The sequence below is a fragment of the Nelumbo nucifera genome, chromosome 1 (genome assembly GCF_055504915.1).
Source record: "Nelumbo nucifera cultivar China Antique chromosome 1, China Antique-T2T, whole genome shotgun sequence".
NCBI lineage: Eukaryota > Viridiplantae > Streptophyta > Magnoliopsida > Proteales > Nelumbonaceae > Nelumbo > Nelumbo nucifera.
Window position 1 is genome coordinate 146,619,266 of NC_142649.1, and position 19,930 is coordinate 146,639,195.

Here is a 19,930-nt window from a genome sequence, read left to right on the forward strand (position 1 = left end):
TACCTGCCTTATTAACACCTAAAAAGGATGGCAATTGGAGAATGTGTGTCGACAACAGAGCCATTAACAAGATCACCATTGGGTACAAATTTCTTATTCCCAGGCTGGACGACATGCTGGACCAGCTTAATGGAGCTATAGTTTTCTCAAAGATTGATCTCAGGAGTGGCTATCATCAGATAAGGATCCATCCCAGAGATGAATGGAAGACAGCCTTCGAGACTAGAGATGGTTTGTTCGAGTGGTTGGTCATGCCCTTTGGACTAACCAATGCACCCAGCACATTCATGAGGCTGATGAACCAGGTATTGCGCCCTTCATTGGTAAATTTGTGGTAGTCTATTTTGATGATATTTTGATATACAACAAATCTATCACTGAGCATGTGTGACATATTAGGGAGGTCCTGAAAAACATTGAGGGAAAATAAATTATATGCTAATTTGAAGAAATGCATCTTTATGAATGATAATTTATTATTCATGTGATTTATTATAAGCAAGGATGGTGTGAAAGTAGATGAAGAAAAGGTAAAAGCCATTAGGGAGTGGCCGACCCCATCCACTGTCACAGATGTCAGGCGATTTCATGGGTTGGCAACCTTCTATAGGTGCTTTATGAAGAATTTTAGTAGTATCATGGCTCCCATTACTGAATGTTTGAAAATGGTAAATTTCAATGGGGAGAAGAACAAGAGCAAAGTTTTTCTCTCATAAAAGAAAAATTATGTTCTGCTCCTGTTCTTGCCTTGCCAGATTTTAATAAACTATTTGAAGTTGAATGTGATGCCAGTGGAGTTGGCATAGGGGTTGTATTGTCCCAAGAAAAGAGGCCCATTGCTTTCTTCAGTGAAAAATTATGTGAAGCCAGAAAAAAGTGATCCACCTATGACAAAGAATTTTATGCTGTGATTAGAGCCCTGAAAACTTGGGAACACTATTTAATTGCAAAAGAATTTGTTCTTTACACTGACCACCAGGCCCTAAAATATCTTAGTGGGCAAAAGCAATTAAAAGTGATTTGCATGTTAGATGGTCTGCTTTCCTAGACAAGTTCCCATATAAAATTGTGTACAAGGCAGGACAACAAAATAAAGTAGCTGATGCACTTAGCAGGCGTGTAGCTCTCATCAAGACCCTCAGTGTTGAGATTGTGGGTTTTGAGTGCCTAAAAGACTTATATGCCCAGGATGAAGACTTCCAACAGGTATGGGAGAAATGTGTGAATAAGCAGCCAACAGAGAACTTCTTTATTTATGATGGGTTCCTTATGAAAGGAGAACAACTGTGTATCCCTTGCACCTCCCTCCGTGAAAAGATCATCAGGGATTTGCATGGGGGTGGATTAGCATGACACTTGGGAAGGGACAAAACAGTAGAAGCAGTTAAGGGGCGATATTACTGGCCGAAATTAAGAAGGGACGTTTCTACCATCGTAAGCAGGTGCTATGTTTGTTAGACAGCTAAGGGACAAACCCAGAACACATGTCTCTACATGCCCCTACCCGTTCCTACTGCTATATGGGAAGACTTGTCCATGGATTTTGTGCTAGGCTTGCCAAAGACCCAGAGGAACATGGACTCTGTCTTCATGGTGGTTGATAGATTCTCAAAAATGGCTCACTTCCTCCCATGCAAGAAAATAGCAGATGCATCCGCAACAGCCAAATTATTTTTCAAGGAGATTGTCCGCTTACATGGGGTACCCAAGACCATCACATCAGACCGTGACACATGATTCCTCAGTCACTTTTGGATGACCCTGTGGAGGTTGTTTGATTCATCACTTAATTTCAGCAGTACAGTCCATCCGTAGACAGATGGACAGACAGAAGTAGTAAACCGGACCTTAGGGAATCTAATTTGCAGCATATGCCGGGAGAGGCCAAAACAATGGGATTTCGCCATAGCCCAGGCTGAGTTCGCCTACAACAATGCAGTACACAGTTCTACAGGCAGATCCCCATTCTCCATCGTGTACATGAAGGTCCCTAACCATGCACTGGATTTAGTGAAACTACCCAAAGTACCCAGCGCCAGTATCTCAGCAGAGCAAATGGCAGAACAAATCCAGTCCGTCCAAGAGGCCATGAAGCAAAAGCTAGAGCAATCCAACGCCAAGTACAAGATGGCCGCAGACAAGCACCACCGACCTCAAGTGTTTGATGTAGGTGATGAGGTTATGGTCTTCTTAAGGAAGGAAAGGATTCCCATAGGTACTTACAACAAGTTGAAGCCTCGGAAGTATGGTCCATACAAGATCGTGAAGAGGATTAATGACAATGCCTATGTAGTGGATTACCAGATTAGATGGGTATATCCAAGACCTTCAACGTTGTTGACCTTCATCGGTATTTGCCAGAGATCACACTTGCCTATCCTAATCACGACTCGAGGTCGAGTTCTCTCCAAGTGGGGGAGAATGATGGAGGCCCATCACAAGAAAGCCCATCTCACCCCTAGGGGCGGCAGCTCTAGGATAAGGATAAGGCAAGAAGTCAAGATAAAGAAGGAACCAAGAACCCAAGATTATCAAGATTAGTCCAAGAAAGATAAGCAAGAACAGCTCAAGACTCCCAAGACTATCAAGATTAGCAAGACTCCAAGCATCATCAAGATTTCCAAAGACTTCCTAGATTTAAGCATAGAGGACTACCAAGGAGATCGGATGGTGGAAGATCAAGCCCAAGAATTCCAAGTGGGTTCGACCTTATCAAGACAGCCCAAGAGATCAAGATCAAGATCAAGATTCATGTTTCTTTTACAATTTCTAAATGTATTATAAATACTGCTATTTCTCAGAATTCATCAATTCATACTTCAGATTTTCAGAATTTCTTCAAGTTCTCTTCTTTCTATTTTCGCCACCTTTTCTCTCTCCTAGAGAATTCGGTGCTCTTCGCTAGAAGCTAGCGATCGCCCGGTGCTTGCATAGCCAGCCCGGTTTCTCATTGCTTCCACGCTGCATCAGGAAGGGACCCGTAGTCCGCTCCTGAATTTCACCCATGCCGACGTGGCAACTGTGGTCTTCTTGTGGCCCTTAGGCTTAGGGAGGGACCCGTAGTCTGCTCTTGAATTTCACCCATGCCAAAATGGCAACTGGGGTCTTCTTGTGGCCCTTAGGCTTAGGGAGGGACCCGTAGTCCGCTCTTGAATTTTACCCATGCCGAAGTGGCAATTGGGGTCTTGTTGTGGCCCTTAGGCTTAGGGAGGGACCCGTAGTCCGCTCCTGAATTTAGTTGCTCCTTGGAGACCTGTAAGGAATTAAATGTTAGAGGACCCAGGGTACTAACCCGGTGGGGTCGCTCCGATGGCTAAGTTAGTACTCTCATAGTAGATCGCAGGCTTAGAAATCACAATCTGAGAGTTAGAGCGTGCTTACTTGTTTTTGAGGCTGGTGCCTCTTCAATTCGTAATTAGAGGTAGTATCGCTTTAGGTTGCTGATGTTCCATGCCCGTGGCACTTGCTTTTCTTCTAGGGTTTCGAGTTCGTACGTACCTTCCCCTAGTATCCGCTTTACTCGGTAGGGACCTTCCCAGTTTGGTCCGAGCTTACCTACACCGGGCTCGGGTACCATAACTTTCCGGAGGACTAGGTCTCCAACGTGGAAGTGTCGCTTCCTGACTCAGGCATTATAATACTGGGCTACTTTTTGTTGGTAGGCTGCGGTCCGAATGTATGCGAGATCTTGTACTTCTTCTACTAGGTCGAGGTTGGTGCGGAGCTCGTCATCGTTTCCTTCGTCATAGGCTTCCAGGCGTAGTGTTGGTACCTCGATTTCGGCTGGGATCACTGCTTCCATGCCATAGGTGAGGTTGAAGGGGGTTTCTCCTATGGCGGTCTTGACGGTAGTTCGGTAAGCCCATATTACGCTGGGCAACTCTTCTACCCATAGCCCCTTAGCTTGGGATAAGCGAGCTTTCAGTCCACAGAGTATGGCTCTGTTCGTGACTTCTGTCTGCCCGTTCGCTTGGGGGTGTGCTACCGAAGTGAAGTTATGTTGTATCCCCATCTCGGCACACCAGTTCTGGAACTTGATATCTTCGAACTACTTACCATTGTCGAAAATGATCACTCGGGGCAGTCCGAAGCGGCACACTATGTTATTCCAAAAAAAAGTTATGCACGGTTCGAGCTGTGATTGTTGCTAAGGGTTATGCTTCTACCCATTTGGTGAAATAATCCACCGCGACGATTAAGAATTTTCTCTGTCCTGTCACTGGTGGGATTGGTCCAAGGAGGTCAATCCCCCACTGTGCGAAAGACCACGGGCTGGTGAGGTACTTCAAATCAGCAGTAGGCTGGTGATGGATGTTTATTTTCTTTTTTGGATAGGCCCAGTTATATCACATTCGTGAGTTTCAAACATAACTTAAAGTGTACTATAAGTTTTCATTTAAACCTTTAGTTGGGTCACTACGTCTCTGTGAAAGTGCTCTGCTTGCAACAACGCCCCCCCAAGCCTGCAATGACAACCACCACAAAGAACATAATGATTCTATTCTTCACAAAGCTTAACCCTTGTACACATCAAGAATGAGAAAAGAATAACATATACCTATAGGTATGACTGCTGCATCAGAGCCACCACAAAGTATCATGTCCTGCATGCTAATAGCAAATAATAAAATTATTCAAGTTTTATAAGGTAAACTCTTTCTAGATGCAACTGAAAATATAATTTTATTAATAATAAGAATAATGCTGAATCTGTATAGTGATCCCCCTGCTCCTGGCTTACCCCAACAAAAATACTTCCAAGACACCCGCCCTAGCTAATGAGTCATCCATACTATTTGTTGATCTAGGAACCCAAATGAATGAGCAGTTCAGGTTAGATCCCAAAGATCTAGCATGTCTAATCAGAAAAATGCAGTATCCATGGCACATCATCCCCAATTTTCAACCAGTTAACGACGACTTAACATTCTCCCTCAACTTGCATTCCTATATAGACAGCAGTCAAATTTTAGCCCTTATAGAGTTGCTAAAATTTCTCTCTTAAAGAATTTCTAACCCCGATGGTCTTGAAAAGCTCAAAACAATGTTTCCCCTCTCATCTCTAATTATACCCTCAATAACTAACATCAGTTGCCCAAACTGTAACCATCAGAATTTTACTATCATATTTACTTTAAATGAACACAAGAAAATGAAAAAATAAAGAGGCATTTCCAGCATAAGACCTCCAGTGAATAAAGTCTGTGAAATGAAATGGGCCACTTATAGCTTCACCTCTGGTAATATGGTTTGTAGCATTAAGTATACAAAAGTTGCTTGATGCACAAGCAGTTGAGATTGAATAATTTGGACACATCAATCCCTACAGTAATGTAATTAAAGAAACAATTAAAAGGTCGGATTCAAAATTTAGTAACCCCTCAATATTTCTATAGTATCAACTTCAAGAATTGTAAAGAGAGGCTACTTAGTGGTGGCATGTTTGCAAATAATGGGCATTTTAGCAACAATTGAAAAGAGAGGTTACTGAGTGATTCCATTTATCGCACACTCAGGCCTTGACTGTACAACATTTCCTTTTAGTATAGATAGTAACTTTTCGTTTTTAACTCATAAAATGATGAAAAAAAAAATTAGGATAAGATTATATTAAATGGTTTATTGGTTAGTGGTTAGTTACAATGAAATTGAGGTTACCCCAAAGAAAACTGAGTGCTACTCTCAGTCAGAGTTGATATAGTGCCAAAATCACCCAAATGGTGTTAAATTCGAGGCAACTGTAAATTTGATAATAGATTATGAGAAGAACAGTCCAACATTTATACTGTTTTAGAGCAAAACTAAACCTATAGAATTCAGTGGGGTTACTTTCCTTGCTGACAGAATAGGTAGGTCCTCCACACTTGGTATTCTTGATGGATTTACAAGCCATAAAAAGAAGAAAAGTGCTTACTACTTTGAATTTTTCTGATTTGAGATTTCATTCAAATTATTCAATTCTATTTACTATCCTGTAGAAAAGCATCCTCTCTCTCTATCTCTCTCTATCTCATTTCAGAAATATCCCCTTTCATTGTTTCTAAACACTAATAACACTAAAAAAGAAAGCAAGGAAATAAAAACATGCAACTCTTAACCACTTAACGGTCCCATGAAAATGTTACTACAAGAAAAAAAAAAAAAACAGGGGCAAAGCAAAGTTTTAACCCCATAATTGCAACTGCCATGACAACCACACCAACGCCAATAGCAAGTATCTTGACTTGGTTTTTTGTATCTCCCAACATCAACCGGTTCTCTGTTAGAGTTTGCAGAGCTGTTCTCGTCTTTTGAAACTGTTGCTGTTGCTACTCTTGTTCCTGCAATTACCAAACAAATATGTGAGCCAATTATGCATATCAAGATTAAAACCAAAACAAAGCCAATGTGAACCACTCCCCGACCACTAATAGATGTCTTCTGACCTTATCATTGTTGTTCTGCAATTTCTTTTTATGAGACTTCCTCAGCTTTCCTAGACCCGTGCTACTGAATCCCTTCTATGCAGTTAATAACTTGGCATTGTTCTCCTTCTCTTCTGCAATGACAGTTAATAACTTGGCATTTTTCAGTCCACTACCCGACTCCAGTTTCTTGGTGCTGTTGTTATTTGTCAATGTTCTCCTTGTCATCCTTCAAAATCTTGATTGCCTTTCGAATTGGTGTTTGCTTCTTGTTCGATGACTTCCTCAATGTCATTTGAATCTGAAGTGGTAAATGATGCCTGGAATCTGATCCAGGTGCTCCAAGGCTTAAGCCTGCTAGAACATTGGCGAGAGTTTGATCAGTAGCTGAAATCTCAAGGGACGTTGGAGCCTCAACCAAACATGGGATGCATTCCTTGGTTGCTGAAATTTCACCAATAATAGCAGTAGACTCCTCAGCCACTGTATCCGAAGCTGGCCAATACTTCTCTTTCTCTGCCTCCGGACTACACATTCAAGGAATACAAATAGGGTCTCATGTCACGAGTAGAGAAGAAAGAGGTAGTGAAGCCAGGAACGCATAATAAAAGAAACCAAGCTGAAGAAGAAATGCTTGCTTAATGAGTACAGTACTAAATGACAACAAACATTCTATAGACAGACATCTAGTGCGGTCAATGCAGGAAACAGCCCGGGAAATAAAACCCGGTTGTCATAGCAAATGACCAATGAAAAAGAGTGGTTGGTTTAGAACCAGATGAAGGAAAGAAATATGAGTAAATTTGAAATAGGTACCCCGAGAATCCACAGAGGTATCGTCAGAGGAGCGATCCAAATCGGCCAGGCTCCCTGAAAATTAAGCAACATTACATTCCGATGGCAAGCAGCATACTTGCCGATACGTTCGAAAGAAAAGAAATTAAGCAACATACCTCTGTCTTCCTAGACTTCATCTTTTACACCACTGAAGCAGCATACATCTGTCTTCCTGGACTTCATCTTTTACATTACTGATCGATTTGGGCGGTTCATTGAGCGAAAGACAGTTTAAAAAATAACAGATGATTCTTCGCATGCCTTGTTTTCCTTCTTCTTCAAACCTTCAGTCTCTTCCTCAGATAGACAACTCGGCAATCTTAATATTGCAGGGTACTCAGATGTTCCAGGGAACACGTTCACTTTGCGGGAGACAAACCGTTGGTGGACAGTTGCAATCGGAGTGGGAATTCAATTGCATGAAACAGTTTGTGGAGATAAAATTGCTGGATCGTGGCTCGTGGGAGATACAACCGTTTTTTTCCTATTTCTATTACACTATTACAGTGAGAGTAAATGAAAATGTGAGAATGACATATTTACCATTTATGCTTTTCCTATTCAAAGTTTAGAATGAGGGTATTCTCTGTCCAATGAAAATTCCAAAAGCCAGTATACGCTGTTCGCACTTTAATATATTATAGATAGTATAATAGATAAATGGGAATGCTCTCACTATCCGTCTGAATCCCCATGCCATTGGGTGAGTCAAGTAACTTTATTAGGCATTCACCTCTACACCAGTCGACGATATCCCAAAATTTCCTCCAATCTGGGTCCCATCTACAGATTTATTTATGCGTGGATTGTGGAGTGTGGATGCATTATGGCAATTGGCTTTTCTTCAACCTAATGGGTTTAAGCGAGACGGGATCAACTCTTCACATAGGGCGCATTACACCGATCTTATACATCCCACCATATTTATACAATATTATTCATTCATGGGAGATGTTATCAATGCATAATGAGATGAACATGTAAAGTCGGTGTGAGGCGCCCTATGTGAGGAGCAGATCCCAATTCGCTTTATGCGCATTAATTGGTTGGGCTCGGCCCTGATCCTGAACTAATTATCGCTGAAGTGGATATATATATAATATCCAAACAATCACGTAATTTGGTTTCTCAAAATTTCCCACCATTACCAGGACGCTTTTACGGCAGTGAAGTCGACTGCCAAGAAGGGCCGTCGGTGATCGCTATACATTGGCTTTCGCAGTCTTTAGATCTGTGGCACTACTCTCAATACGCCATTGAAACTGAAATTTCCGGTCAATATCCTCTTCGCTTACCAGATTACAGAGAGAGAGAGAATGGCTGTGAATCGGACTGGTTTATGTAGCCCCGGCGTGTTGAAGGTGGCTTTAGCTGTGATGGCTATGTGCTTGGCCGGATACATAGTGGGTCCGCCACTGTACTGGCACGTCACCGAAGGTTTGGCTGCAGTTCGCCACGCCTCTTCTTCTTCTTCCGCTTCTTGCCCTCCTTGCAATTGTGATTGCAATTCTCAGCCCCTTCTCTCCTTGCCCGAAGGTGATCTTCCCTAACCCAGTAGATCTGTTTATAATAGTTCTTATTTGTTTAATCTCTAAAACCATTTAGGTTCCTTCCATAATTTTTTTTTAATTCGATGTCTAATCGAGTATAAGTCAGTCTTTTCCAATCTAAAATCGAGAGCCGATGGTATTAGTAAATTTCGATTTGGTAATAATTTATTTTAATTCGTACCCCATAGTCTGCGAGAAGCCTCATTGCTATAATCGAGAGCCTTGACCTCAATATCGTTGTTGTAAACTGAAACTTATTTTGGAACCATTTTGAGGGCAACTATGCATTTACCATTTTGATTTGCACGGCCCCTTATTTATGAAAATAGTAGAGCTAAGCTATTCTTTCAGATGACGGGTTTTCTTCATATGTAGTTATTCCGGCTAGTTATTTTCTGAGGCATGGGAGCGCATGCTCGTGCTAAAGATTTATGACTCTGGATTTTGTTTTCTTACTTTTTTATAACATCTCTTTTTTGTCCAAACATGAACAAAACAATTACATGTCATGGATGAAGTAAGTGCTGTTAAACATGGAGTGTGTTAGGTCTTGGTATGGAATCAATTTTGACATATCTCGGAATATAATCTCAAAACATGCACAAAATGCATGGAAATTGTGTTTTCATTTCTTTGCTGATTGATGTAAAAATTATATATTCTTAATGTACTTGGTTAACATCATCAAAGATATTATTTTGTACGTTGGGCTTCTTTATATAAACCACCAATGCAAAGCCTATCCAAGGCTTCCTTTTTGTATTTTTGAGAATTGCATTTCTCCACTTATTGTTTTTTTTTTTGTATTTTAATTGCTTCTCACTTGGTCAGCATGTGCTCATTTTATTTTATGTTTTGTGTTTGTACTTTCCATGCAGGGTTAAGCAACTTCTCCTTTACAGGTTAGTGTTCCTTGTACAAACCTGGGGAGGTAAAATGGATTGATTTGATATACGAAACCAGATTTTCTATTAGTTCTTGGCTGATATTTATTAATCTCATATGCACCATTGCAAATGCAAGTAATGTCAGATATATTATCAGCATTATCATGTAGTTAGTTTTTCTTTTTTTAGTTATTGTGTATTTAATTTGGAACTTTCACAATTATAAGCATTAGGTAATAAGATACATGTCCGCCATTATGTACATTTTCTTTTAAAGTGGAAAGCCTTTTCCCCTTCTATTTGGGGGTTAAATTTGCTTAACATTGAGGTTTCTAAATTATTATGTATAAACTAGAGCCAATGTGGTCACTTTCAGCCTTGTTTGGATTATATGTTATGCATTTAGGCATCACCCATTCCTTTCAGCCTCTAAGCATAGCTTGCATGTATGATCATTGAAGGTCATACTTCATCCAGTCAACCTGTCAACAGTGAGGTATTCAGAAAAAAACAGTTGCCTTTATGATTTATGAATGGAATTTTGGAGAGGACTGATGGTACACAAAATTTGGTAATAATGGAAGTTCCCATGGTGCAGTGTAGCTACCTAGAAAAGAGTGAGTGACCTGTAAACATGCCTGAAGGATAAAGGATGATCCATCCAGCTTCTAGCATCAAGCTGGTTCACATCTAGGGGATGGTTTTGATATCCCTTATTTTTGATGCCCCAGTTGTTAAAGTCTTGGAGGAACCTTAAGTTCAATACAATCCCTTGATTAGGACTTAGGATCTCTTGTAAGACTCATGACTACGGCATCTTTGTTGTCTGTAGCCAAATGAGGATGGAAAACCACCATGCAAGGACCTATTAGACAATTTTGCTGATAAATCATATAATTATTCTCATCATCCCTTTAACTCATATCACCATATCCCTCCAACTTAACCCTACATTGAATTTCCACCAGAGATAGGAATTTTGACAGAGAATTGCTTCATCTAGTCTCGTGAGACATGGGGAGATTGTATTGGAATGCAGAAGGAAGGCATACTAGCTAAGAATCTTCAGTTTACCTCTTTATCTCTGGATTACTAAGGTGGTGGAGAAGACTGGGGATCACTATGGAGGCTATCTAGAGACTGACAACTCAGATTCAGCTAAAGAAACATCTTAATGGATCAAAATTAGAGCAAAATGCAAGGCTATCCCCCAACTTCGATAAAGGTGTTAGACAGGGACACGATGGTAGAAGTAACCATATGGCCTAAGATACTCCCAGAGCGAAGGGCAAAACCAACTAGTTGCATTGACTCCATGCCTGTATTGCAGGAGTGGATTTGAAAGTCACTGGCAGGCTTAGACATCTCAGTGGATGTGGGGAGAAGATTAAAGGGAAAGGAAGTGCTTAGAGAGGAAAAGTTGGGATGGGTGGTCAAGGTCGGGAAAGGTGGTAGAGACATGGTGAAGCAGGTGGTGGAGGTGAATGAAGGGACCCACTAGGCCAAGCTCAGGGGTGATGTTGTGGGTTCTAAGAGCTTTGACTCTGTAAAAGAAAGGATGACCATCGAACCGGCCTGTGGAGAGGACACTTAACTGATGCTTGGAAATACTTGGTGAAATGGGGATAGGGAATTGGAGCCGATCTGAACACGTGGCAAGAAGGGAGCTTAACCCTAGACTAGATCTTGCCCCTGGCCTTAACCCTATTTGTGCATCAGATATGGGATGGGCATAAGAAATTGGGGACGTGTGCTCATGAGACCGAACCACTCTTTGTTGAGGGGGAACACCTTGTTCTAATGACCAAGTTGGGGTCAACCCAAGAGCTCGGTGGTCCAACCAGCTCAGGTCTCAGTCCAATCCACAACCAGCCCAACCCACAACCTCGTAACTCTATTAATCAAAAAGAGGGTCTTTCATCCCGATTTCAACCTTCGCCTCCCCTAGTTGAAGAAGCTATGACAAATGCCAGCCTTTTGATGACTGAACAAATTGCTTGAGGTTTTCAAAGGGAGCTACCATTGAGAGCCACCATTATGGAAAAGAATGCTACTCAGGGCACCCAACAATTAGAGGCTTCCTCTTTGATAGATGGAGAACTGATGGGTCCCAATGAGTAATAAAGCAGATTTGGCCTTAGTACTTCATGGAGATGATACGAAGGATTTGGAAGACAACATTGAAATGATAGAGGTGAGTCCCCTTGTCATTAGTTTCAGCCAACTGGCTCATGGTGGGAGAGGCTTCAAATAGTTCACAGAAAGGAAGATCAAAGAATGGATAGGAGAACTTGGCTCTAACAGGAGGTGGATCTATTGCTGAGCCTTCTTCTTGGGTTTTTTCTAAGTTCATGGAATTTGGTGTGTTTCTGGGGTTGTCAATCAGGGGTATGGAGGAAGAAACTTTAGCCTTCCTAATGGATGTGGAAAGAATGTTGGAACAAAAAGGCAGGAAGGGCAGGAAAACACAAAGAGAACTTTTTAGGCTTGTGTGGGGGTTAAATGATATCGCAAGAGCAGTGGCAAGAGTTGGAAAGGAGGGTAGGAGGGGGGAGGACCGCCCCTTAAAGAAGTCGATCTCTTCTCCCTTAGACAAAATCCGGGAGTCAGCCATGAAGATAGTCTCTTGGAATATACGGGGCCTGAATTCTGGTCGCAGAAGAATGGTGGCAAGCTCTTATGTGAAACCTTGGGAGGCAGCTATTCTTTGTTTGCAAGAAACTAAGATGGAACTTGTGGAAGACCACATTATCAGAAGTATTTGGTGCGACTGTAGCTGTGACTGGGTATCTCTACCGAGCTGTAGGGACTTAAGGGAGTTTGGTAGTCATCTGGGATAGATCTGATTGGAGTGAAGGACACAGAAGTGGGGAAATTCTCCATCTCTCTATGGTGCTACTTATTAAAGGATGGCTGGGAGTTCTTTCTCACCTCTATCTATGGCCAAATGATTGATAGATTGAGGGAAAGTTTCTGGGCAGAGCTTGATGGAGTTAGATAAAGAAAGGGGGGGGGGGAGTCCAGAGTGAATAGGGGAATGATTGGTTTTGCTGATTTCATGACTAGATGGGATCATGGGAACTGGTGGATTTGCCTTTAATAGGAGTCGAGTTCGTGTGGACAAATAACCAAAAACAAGCAACTTTAGTAAAACTGGATTGTTTTGTGATCTCTTCAGAGTGGGAGGAAAAGTTTCCAAACCTCTCTCTTGAGGCTCTTCCAAGACCCTTATCGGATCATACACCAATTTGTCTGGACTGTTTAGGAATTCAAGCAAAAGCATCTCCTTTTAGGTTTGAAAACCTATGACTACAAGAAGAAGGCTTTGTGGACCAGTTGACAAAGTGGTGGGGGGGAAACACAAGTGGAAGGTTCGGCTAGCCACATTTTCAGCAAAAAACTGAAAGCTCTAAAAGGAAAAATATAAGTGTAGAAATTTGAAGTCTTCAAGGGGCTGGAGAAGAAAAAAGCAAGTTTTTGGAAGCAATACAAGAAGTAGAAAGGGTAGAGGAGGAAGGTCAGATATCAGAAGAGCAGAAGAGCACAAGACTATTTGCTAAGTTAGAATTTGATATGGTGGCCTTCCAAGAAGAAACTAAATGGAGACAAAGAGACAAATGTCTTTGGCTCAGAGAAGAAACTAAAACATGTGCAGTAGAGTTTTTCTGAAAATCTCTATAAAGTAAATTGGAAAATTAGACATAATATTGATGACCTGGATTTTGAGGGGATTTCAGAGGAGCAGGCAAGGGAGTTGGAAAAGGAGTTTAAAGAAGAGCAAGTGAGAGAAGCAATCATGGAAATGAAAGGGGAAAAGGCTGTGGGACTAGACGGTTTCACCATGGCTTTTTACAAGTGCTGTTAGGATTTCTTGAAGACGGATATAATGATGGTACTAAAGGAATTTCACACTTCTGCAGCTTTGGAAAGGAACTTAAACCCAACTTTTATTTCTCCTATTCCAAAGAAAAAGGAGCAGAAGAGCTTAAGGATTTCAGGCCAATCAGTTTAATAGGGAGTATGTCCAAAATCATAGCCAAAGTGTTATCAAAGAGGCTGAAATTCATTCTGAACTGCATCATTTCTGAGAGTCAGGGTGCTTTTGTGGAAGGAGATTGATGGTGAATGGGGTCCTGATTGCAAATGAACTTTTAGACTAAGGCTGAGAAGTGGTAGGGCTGGACTACTTTACAAAGTGGACTGGGAAAAGGCGTTTGATTATGTGAACTGGAACTTTTTAGATTATATCCTTGGAAGAATGAACCTTGGACCTAAATGGAGAAATTGGATGAAAGTGTGTTAACACATCCCCTTTCCTCTTCATTTGCATTATGGAGGCTCTCAGTAGAATGGTGAAAAGGGCTGCTACAGGTGGTTTTATAGAAGGTTTTGAACAATGTTTAAAAGGTGGAGGCGTGATGTGAGGCATTCCACTACCTAGAGGCGTGATGCGAGGCGTTCCACTACCTAGAGGCATGAGGCGTAGTTTAGAATGTAAGAGGCGTAAGCCTCCTTAAGAGGGGGGGGGGGATGAGGAGGAAGGGGGCGTTAGTTCACCTTTTCTTTCCCACTTTCTTTCCCCTTAAGAGGTGTAGGAACTATCCCAATGGGCAGATGAATTGGGATGTAAGATGGGAAAGTTATTTATCAAAAACAAAAAAGATGGGAAAGTTACCTCTAAAATACTTAGGATGCCTTTGGGTGCAAGGTGCAACTCCAAATCTATTTGGGAGCCAATTATTGAAAGAGTTGAGAAAAAACTCGCCTCCTGGAAAGCAAAATGCATCTCCTATGGAGGTAACATTACTTTGGTGAAAAGTGTGCTGTCCTCCCTTTGTATTTACTCTCAATGTACCTGATATCCTCAGGAATGGCCAATCCTAGAAAAGAAAATGAGGGATTTCCTTCGGAGAGGTTGGGAAGAAGAAAAGATGTTTCATCTAGTTAATTAGAGCAAAGTATGCAGACTGAAAACCCAGGGTGGTTTAGGGGTGAGAAGAGTCAAGGATTTCAATACTTCCCTTCTAGGAAAATGGTTTTGTTGTTTTGGGGAAAATCAAGGGGGTTCGTGGAGAAGAGTGATCCTTGCCAAGTATGGCGACAGAAATCTAGGGTGGCACCCAGGAGCTGCTAGCCAGTCCTATGGATGCTCTGAAAAGGTTTTTGGTGCTTTTGCAAAAGGGGTGAAGTTTTGGAGGATGTTTGATGTGGAGAAAGGCCATTGGCAGAAGCTTTCCCTAATCTCTTTGAGGTGGCAGTGGATAAAGAATCCAAAGTAGCCAACTGTATGTAGCTGCAAGATGGAAGTGTGGTGTGGCTTCCTCATTTCAGAAGAAATTTAAATGACTGGGAAGTGGACGCATTGATGGAAATGTTGCATCTGCTATACAACACAAGTAGAAATTGGGAGGGCTGACTATAGAGTTTGGAAATGGGACAAGGCAGGAAAGTTCACAGTCAAATCTTTTCACAATGCTTTAACCTTCAGAGAAGAGCAGTTAGTTCCTGCGAACATCATTTGGTGCAAGAATTTTCCCTCAAAAATTGCTTTCTTTGTCTTGACTGCTTAATTAAACAAAATCCTAACCAGAGGTAATCTCCTGCAGAAGGGAATGCTTTTGGACTCATCAGATTGTGTTCTTTGTGAAGGCCACTCAGAATCTCTGGACCACCTGCTGTTACATTGCCATTTTTCTGCTGTGATATATGGTGGTCCAGAGTAGCTCAACCTTTTGAGGTGCAAAGCTGTTGCCCAGGATCAGTAGCGGGGTTTTTAAAAGGATGGAGGGTGGAAGGTCTGAGAAAAAGAGGAAAACTCATCTGGAACATAATCCCAGTGGTGGTGTTTCGGTGCTTATGGCAGGAGAGAAATGCAAGAATCTTCAAAAATAAGATTTGCTCTTCAGATTTTGTTTTTCAGAAAGTTTTGGGGAAAATACACTCCTGGCTAATGGCACATTCGTTTTTTAAGAATATATGTTTCAATTCCCTTTTTATATATGAAAATCTGTTTGTAAAGCAGGTTGGGGGCTGCCAGGGCAGTTTTTTTATTAGTCCCTGTGTACATCATCTTGTTGTACATGTTTGTTTTTCTTAATATATTCTTACCATAGTTGTCAAGGTGATGCCTAGGCGACAAGGTGCCCTTTTTTATTTTTTTGATCAATAACATCAACTTCATTAAATTAAGAGAATAGAGGGAAAAGAATAGAAAGGGAGATAAAATAACTTATCTCCCCAAAAACAGAAAACACAGGGAATGCAAAGAAAATTAAAAACTAGCCCAAAAAACAGCCTCCCTATTCACTCCTTGCTTGGCCAACCCATCCGCAAATGAGTTGGCACTCCTCTTCACCCAGCTGTACTGAATCTCAATGTCCCTACCCAGCCATAAGAACTGTTTTTTCTCATTGTTAAAGTTCCACAAACCACTGTCCTCTGTCTTCAACCAATTAACCACCACCTTCGAGGCGCCCTTTTGAGGCTCGCCTCGTCTAATCGCCAAGCAGTTTTGTACTATGGTCTATGTATTGTAAAATACTTTTTTATACTTTATTTTTTGACATTATAATTATAAAATAGGCACTATTAAACTAAAATATTCATTTTGTGTGTTTATATACTAATTTCTTTTTATTATTTTCTCATTTGTTAAGATTTAATCAATACAAACATTGCTAAATGCTGTATTGAACCCTCAAAGACTTTAAAACCTGAACCAATAAGGAAGAACTTAAAATTTTGTCTAATCAACACATTTTCTACTACTACTATTACTACTACTATGACCTTTTCTTTTCATCTTTTCCTATAACAAAAATAAGGGTTCAGCCCCCCTATATTTTTTGAATTTTCTTTTCCTTCGTTTTTTTTTTCTTTTCATGAATATGTTGATTTACTATACTTTAACATCAACTCTATACTTTTCTTATGAAAATTATGAATAATTATTAAGGAAATATTGCTATGGTGCCTAGGGAACTACCCTAGGATTTATGTTTTCTATATAAAAAAATCCATCACCTAGGCGACAAGGCGCCCCCCTGACGCCCAGCCTCACCTTGGTGTCTTGAAAACTATGATTCTTACTTTACCTCCTCTCTCTTTTTTCTTTCTTTTCTTTTTTGGAGGGGGGTATGGGTAAAATTGTATGTTCTCAGGTCTTTTTGATCGCTCTCTAGCATTTTTGCAAACCTTCAACTTGCATTAGATTACTCCTTACTGTGCAGTAGGTGATTTTCCTGCACTTTAGACGTTACACTGTTATACCTCTAGGTGGCTTCTAGTTCTATGATTCTAGTATTGCCTCTCATTTATCTTGACACTCTTATCACTACTATATTATTCTATAAATTTTGTGCTTTTTGATTGCCCTATGCTCTGCCCCTATAACATTGTTGGTCTTACAGGTCTCATGCATAATTTTGCTTTTGATCTGATTAGTTTCCCTATTACACCACTCTAGACATGGCTGACATGCCTTGGCACTAATTTCATCCCAATCAAACTATATGAACAACCTCCTCTTCAATCTCTCCCTATAAATTATCAAACTAATATAATACAAATAGATGCTTTGAGGTATCTTTTACTCCTGTTATTCTAAATTTGCATAGTGTCGCGTCAGATAGACTTTTTTCTTTATTGAAACGTATCTGGAGAAAAGACAGGAAATATTTAATTACCTTTGACTTCTTGATTCTTCTTTAGGCCTTTTTTCCCTCTGACATAAAGGGTTCTATTAAGATGGGGGAGACTGGGAGAGTAGTCTTTCTATGCTATTGCTATAATTCCTTTAGTTCCATATTTATAGCAACATTTCTTATTTGATATAGTAGGATATTTTTCCAAGCACCGATGTAGCTGGGAATGACATTGGGTAATGACCTTTTTTGTGTTAGTATATTTCACCATATGTGTAGGTAGGCGTGATTGAAGAATATGGACAGACAGTTTTTTCTTGTATGTATGCCTCTGTATATACATGTCCAATGTGTAAAACTTCATCTTTTTGACAGGGTACACATGCTTAAAAATATTAATGACGCATTTGTGGGAGTTATTAAGTATAGGTTACTGAGATATCCTCTTAATATTTATCAGTAATGGTAAGCTCAATCTGTTACTTTATTAATTAGATAAAGCTTTAGGAATTTATTTATGATGGACTGTCCATGGTATGACCATCCTATAAGCTCAATCTGATGAAGTGCTTGACTAGGAACATACAAATCAAGGTTCAATGAGTTGGTAGTAGAATGGCAAATGGTATGGTTGATATCTTAGCCAAGCAAAGGGCAAATAGAAACCTGGTTTTCGGGGCTGAACTCTAAAATGTGCAATGGGGGAGAGAGCTGGCACTATGCTCCAATGGGTTGTCTCTTGTATAGTTTATCTCCAAAGTGGTATATTTTTGTAAATTACAATTAATGAAATGTTGTTATTACTGATAAAATAAAAGGGGTGTAATACACAAAATTATACCTAAAGTCTAAAGCACTGTTCACCAATGGATTGATATCTCATTATTGTGGGTTTGTCAAGAGGACCAGACCGGACGGTTGGACCAGTTGACCCAGGAACCAGTCATGAGTCCAGGTCTGGTTTTTGACCCCAAAACCATCCAACCTGGGTTTGGACCAGATGGTCAGACTGTTTGACCTGGGAACCGGTAGCCAAAACAGTTCCATTTCCGGTCCGGTTTTCAAAACCATGAACAGAACTATCCATGAGATGAAAGAGAACTCTCTCTCTTTCTCATTCACACACATACACACACTCTTTGTTTATTTATTTACATACAAATGCAAACAGAGATAAGAAGATTCGAAGAAAATGCAAAAGCAAGAGAAGGGAGGTGGTAAATGCTCATGGAATTAAACTTCAGGTAGATAACATTTTTGAAGAAAAGAAAAAGTATAATTTACAAATATGGTATAAGAGTGGTAATTACACAGGAAACCCATATGGTCTATATCCTTGAGAAGAATAGAAGAGACCAACAAAATTGCCCAAATTTATCTCCATATAATCTTCCCTTAGTTGAAGAAATGTCCCAGATAGAGTGGGAACCAATGTTTTGAAATCCAGACTGGGCTGACTGGATGTACTGGGAACACACCCCATTATGGTTCAATGATAACTGGCCGGTTTTGGAGGTTCTGAAGTTAAAAACCCAGCTAAATCAGGAAAACCTGGTAAATTCCTTTCTGTTTGATATCTGATAATAGTTTCCAAAACATTGGTGGAAAGCTGTCATATATAGGAAACTTCTACTCATAAATTTCTAGTGATTACTCCACAAACTCGATGGACTAACTCATGCTTGTTATAAAACTTTTTACCTAGTGGAATTTGGCTGTGATGTGAGTGAATATATAACCATAAACTTGTTGATTTTATTAAATTATTTGGATGTTTCTGATAAAAAAAACTTTGGATGTTGCAATCAGTTCTTTGACTGTAGCATCTCTCATTTTGTGCAGACTGTGCAAAGCATGATCAGGAGGTAAACGAAGACATGGAGAAGAACTTTACAGATCTATTGTCAGAGGAATTGAAGTTACGGGAAGCTGAATCATTGGAAAACCAACAACGTGCAGACATGGCATTACTTGAGGCTAAGAAAATGGCATCTCAGTATCAAAAGGAAGCAGACAAGTGCAATTCAGGGATGGAAACCTGTGAAGAGGCGAGGGAGAAAGCTGAAGCTGCATTAGTAGCACAGAAGAAATTGACTATAATGTGGGAGCTTAGGGCACGGCAGAGAGGTTGGAAGGAAGGAAGCACACAGTCTCATGCTCAGTCTTGAATGGATGTCCAGGTGATGTATAGGCTATTCAAGGGAAATATATTAGGATGATCTCAAGGGCCTCTTTCGTCAACATTACCTACTCTTATTGATGAATGACAACATTCTCAATAGCACACCAAAGATGATAATTTGGTGGGGGCTAACATGGAAGAGGTTGTAGGCTATATTGTGATTAGTGAATCTCACAAATCACAATTGGTTCACTCAATCCGAATTATTGGTTATTATCTTTTTTCTGGTTGGCATAGTAATATCTCCTAGTCAGTTTGGCTTCTAGAAGCTTGTTATATGTAAAAGAGCCAAGGCTCCAAAAGTGTTCAGCACGTTTCTTACTTTTAAGTTTACAAAGAGCAAGGGTCATCTGTCTTCTTTTAATGTTTTTATATAAAGCCTTGGTAAGGAAGTTTCATGAATCAGCAAAAGAAGGAAAAACGCAAA

General features: G+C 40.4%; 1 protein-coding gene across 1 annotated transcript; it reads left to right on the forward strand.

The window, feature by feature from the left end:
* Positions 1 to 8,192: 8,192 nt before the first annotated feature.
* LOC104588292 (uncharacterized) lies at positions 8,193 to 19,881 on the forward strand. Its single transcript, XM_010246160.3, has 3 exons — positions 8,193 to 8,777; positions 9,670 to 9,693; positions 19,164 to 19,881. Exons 1-3 carry the CDS (start codon positions 8,558 to 8,560, stop codon positions 19,487 to 19,489), a joined length of 570 nt encoding a protein of 189 aa, XP_010244462.1. The 5' UTR covers positions 8,193 to 8,557; the 3' UTR covers positions 19,490 to 19,881.
* Positions 19,882 to 19,930: the final 49 nt, after the last annotated feature.

What these genes read in the sequence shown, in the direction of transcription:
- LOC104588292 (XM_010246160.3), top strand. Translation starts at nt 8,558, where the DNA reads ATGGCTGTGAATCGGACTGGTTTATGTAGCCCCGGCGTGTTGAAGGTG. An exon ending in CCTTCTCTCCTTGCCCGAAG is followed by an intron (nt 8,778 to 9,669) that starts GTGATCTTCCCT and finishes CTTTCCATGCAG; the next exon opens with GGTTAAGCAACTTCTCCTTT. An exon ending in AAGCAACTTCTCCTTTACAG is followed by an intron (nt 9,694 to 19,163) that starts GTTAGTGTTCCT and finishes CATTTTGTGCAG; the next exon opens with ACTGTGCAAAGCATGATCAG.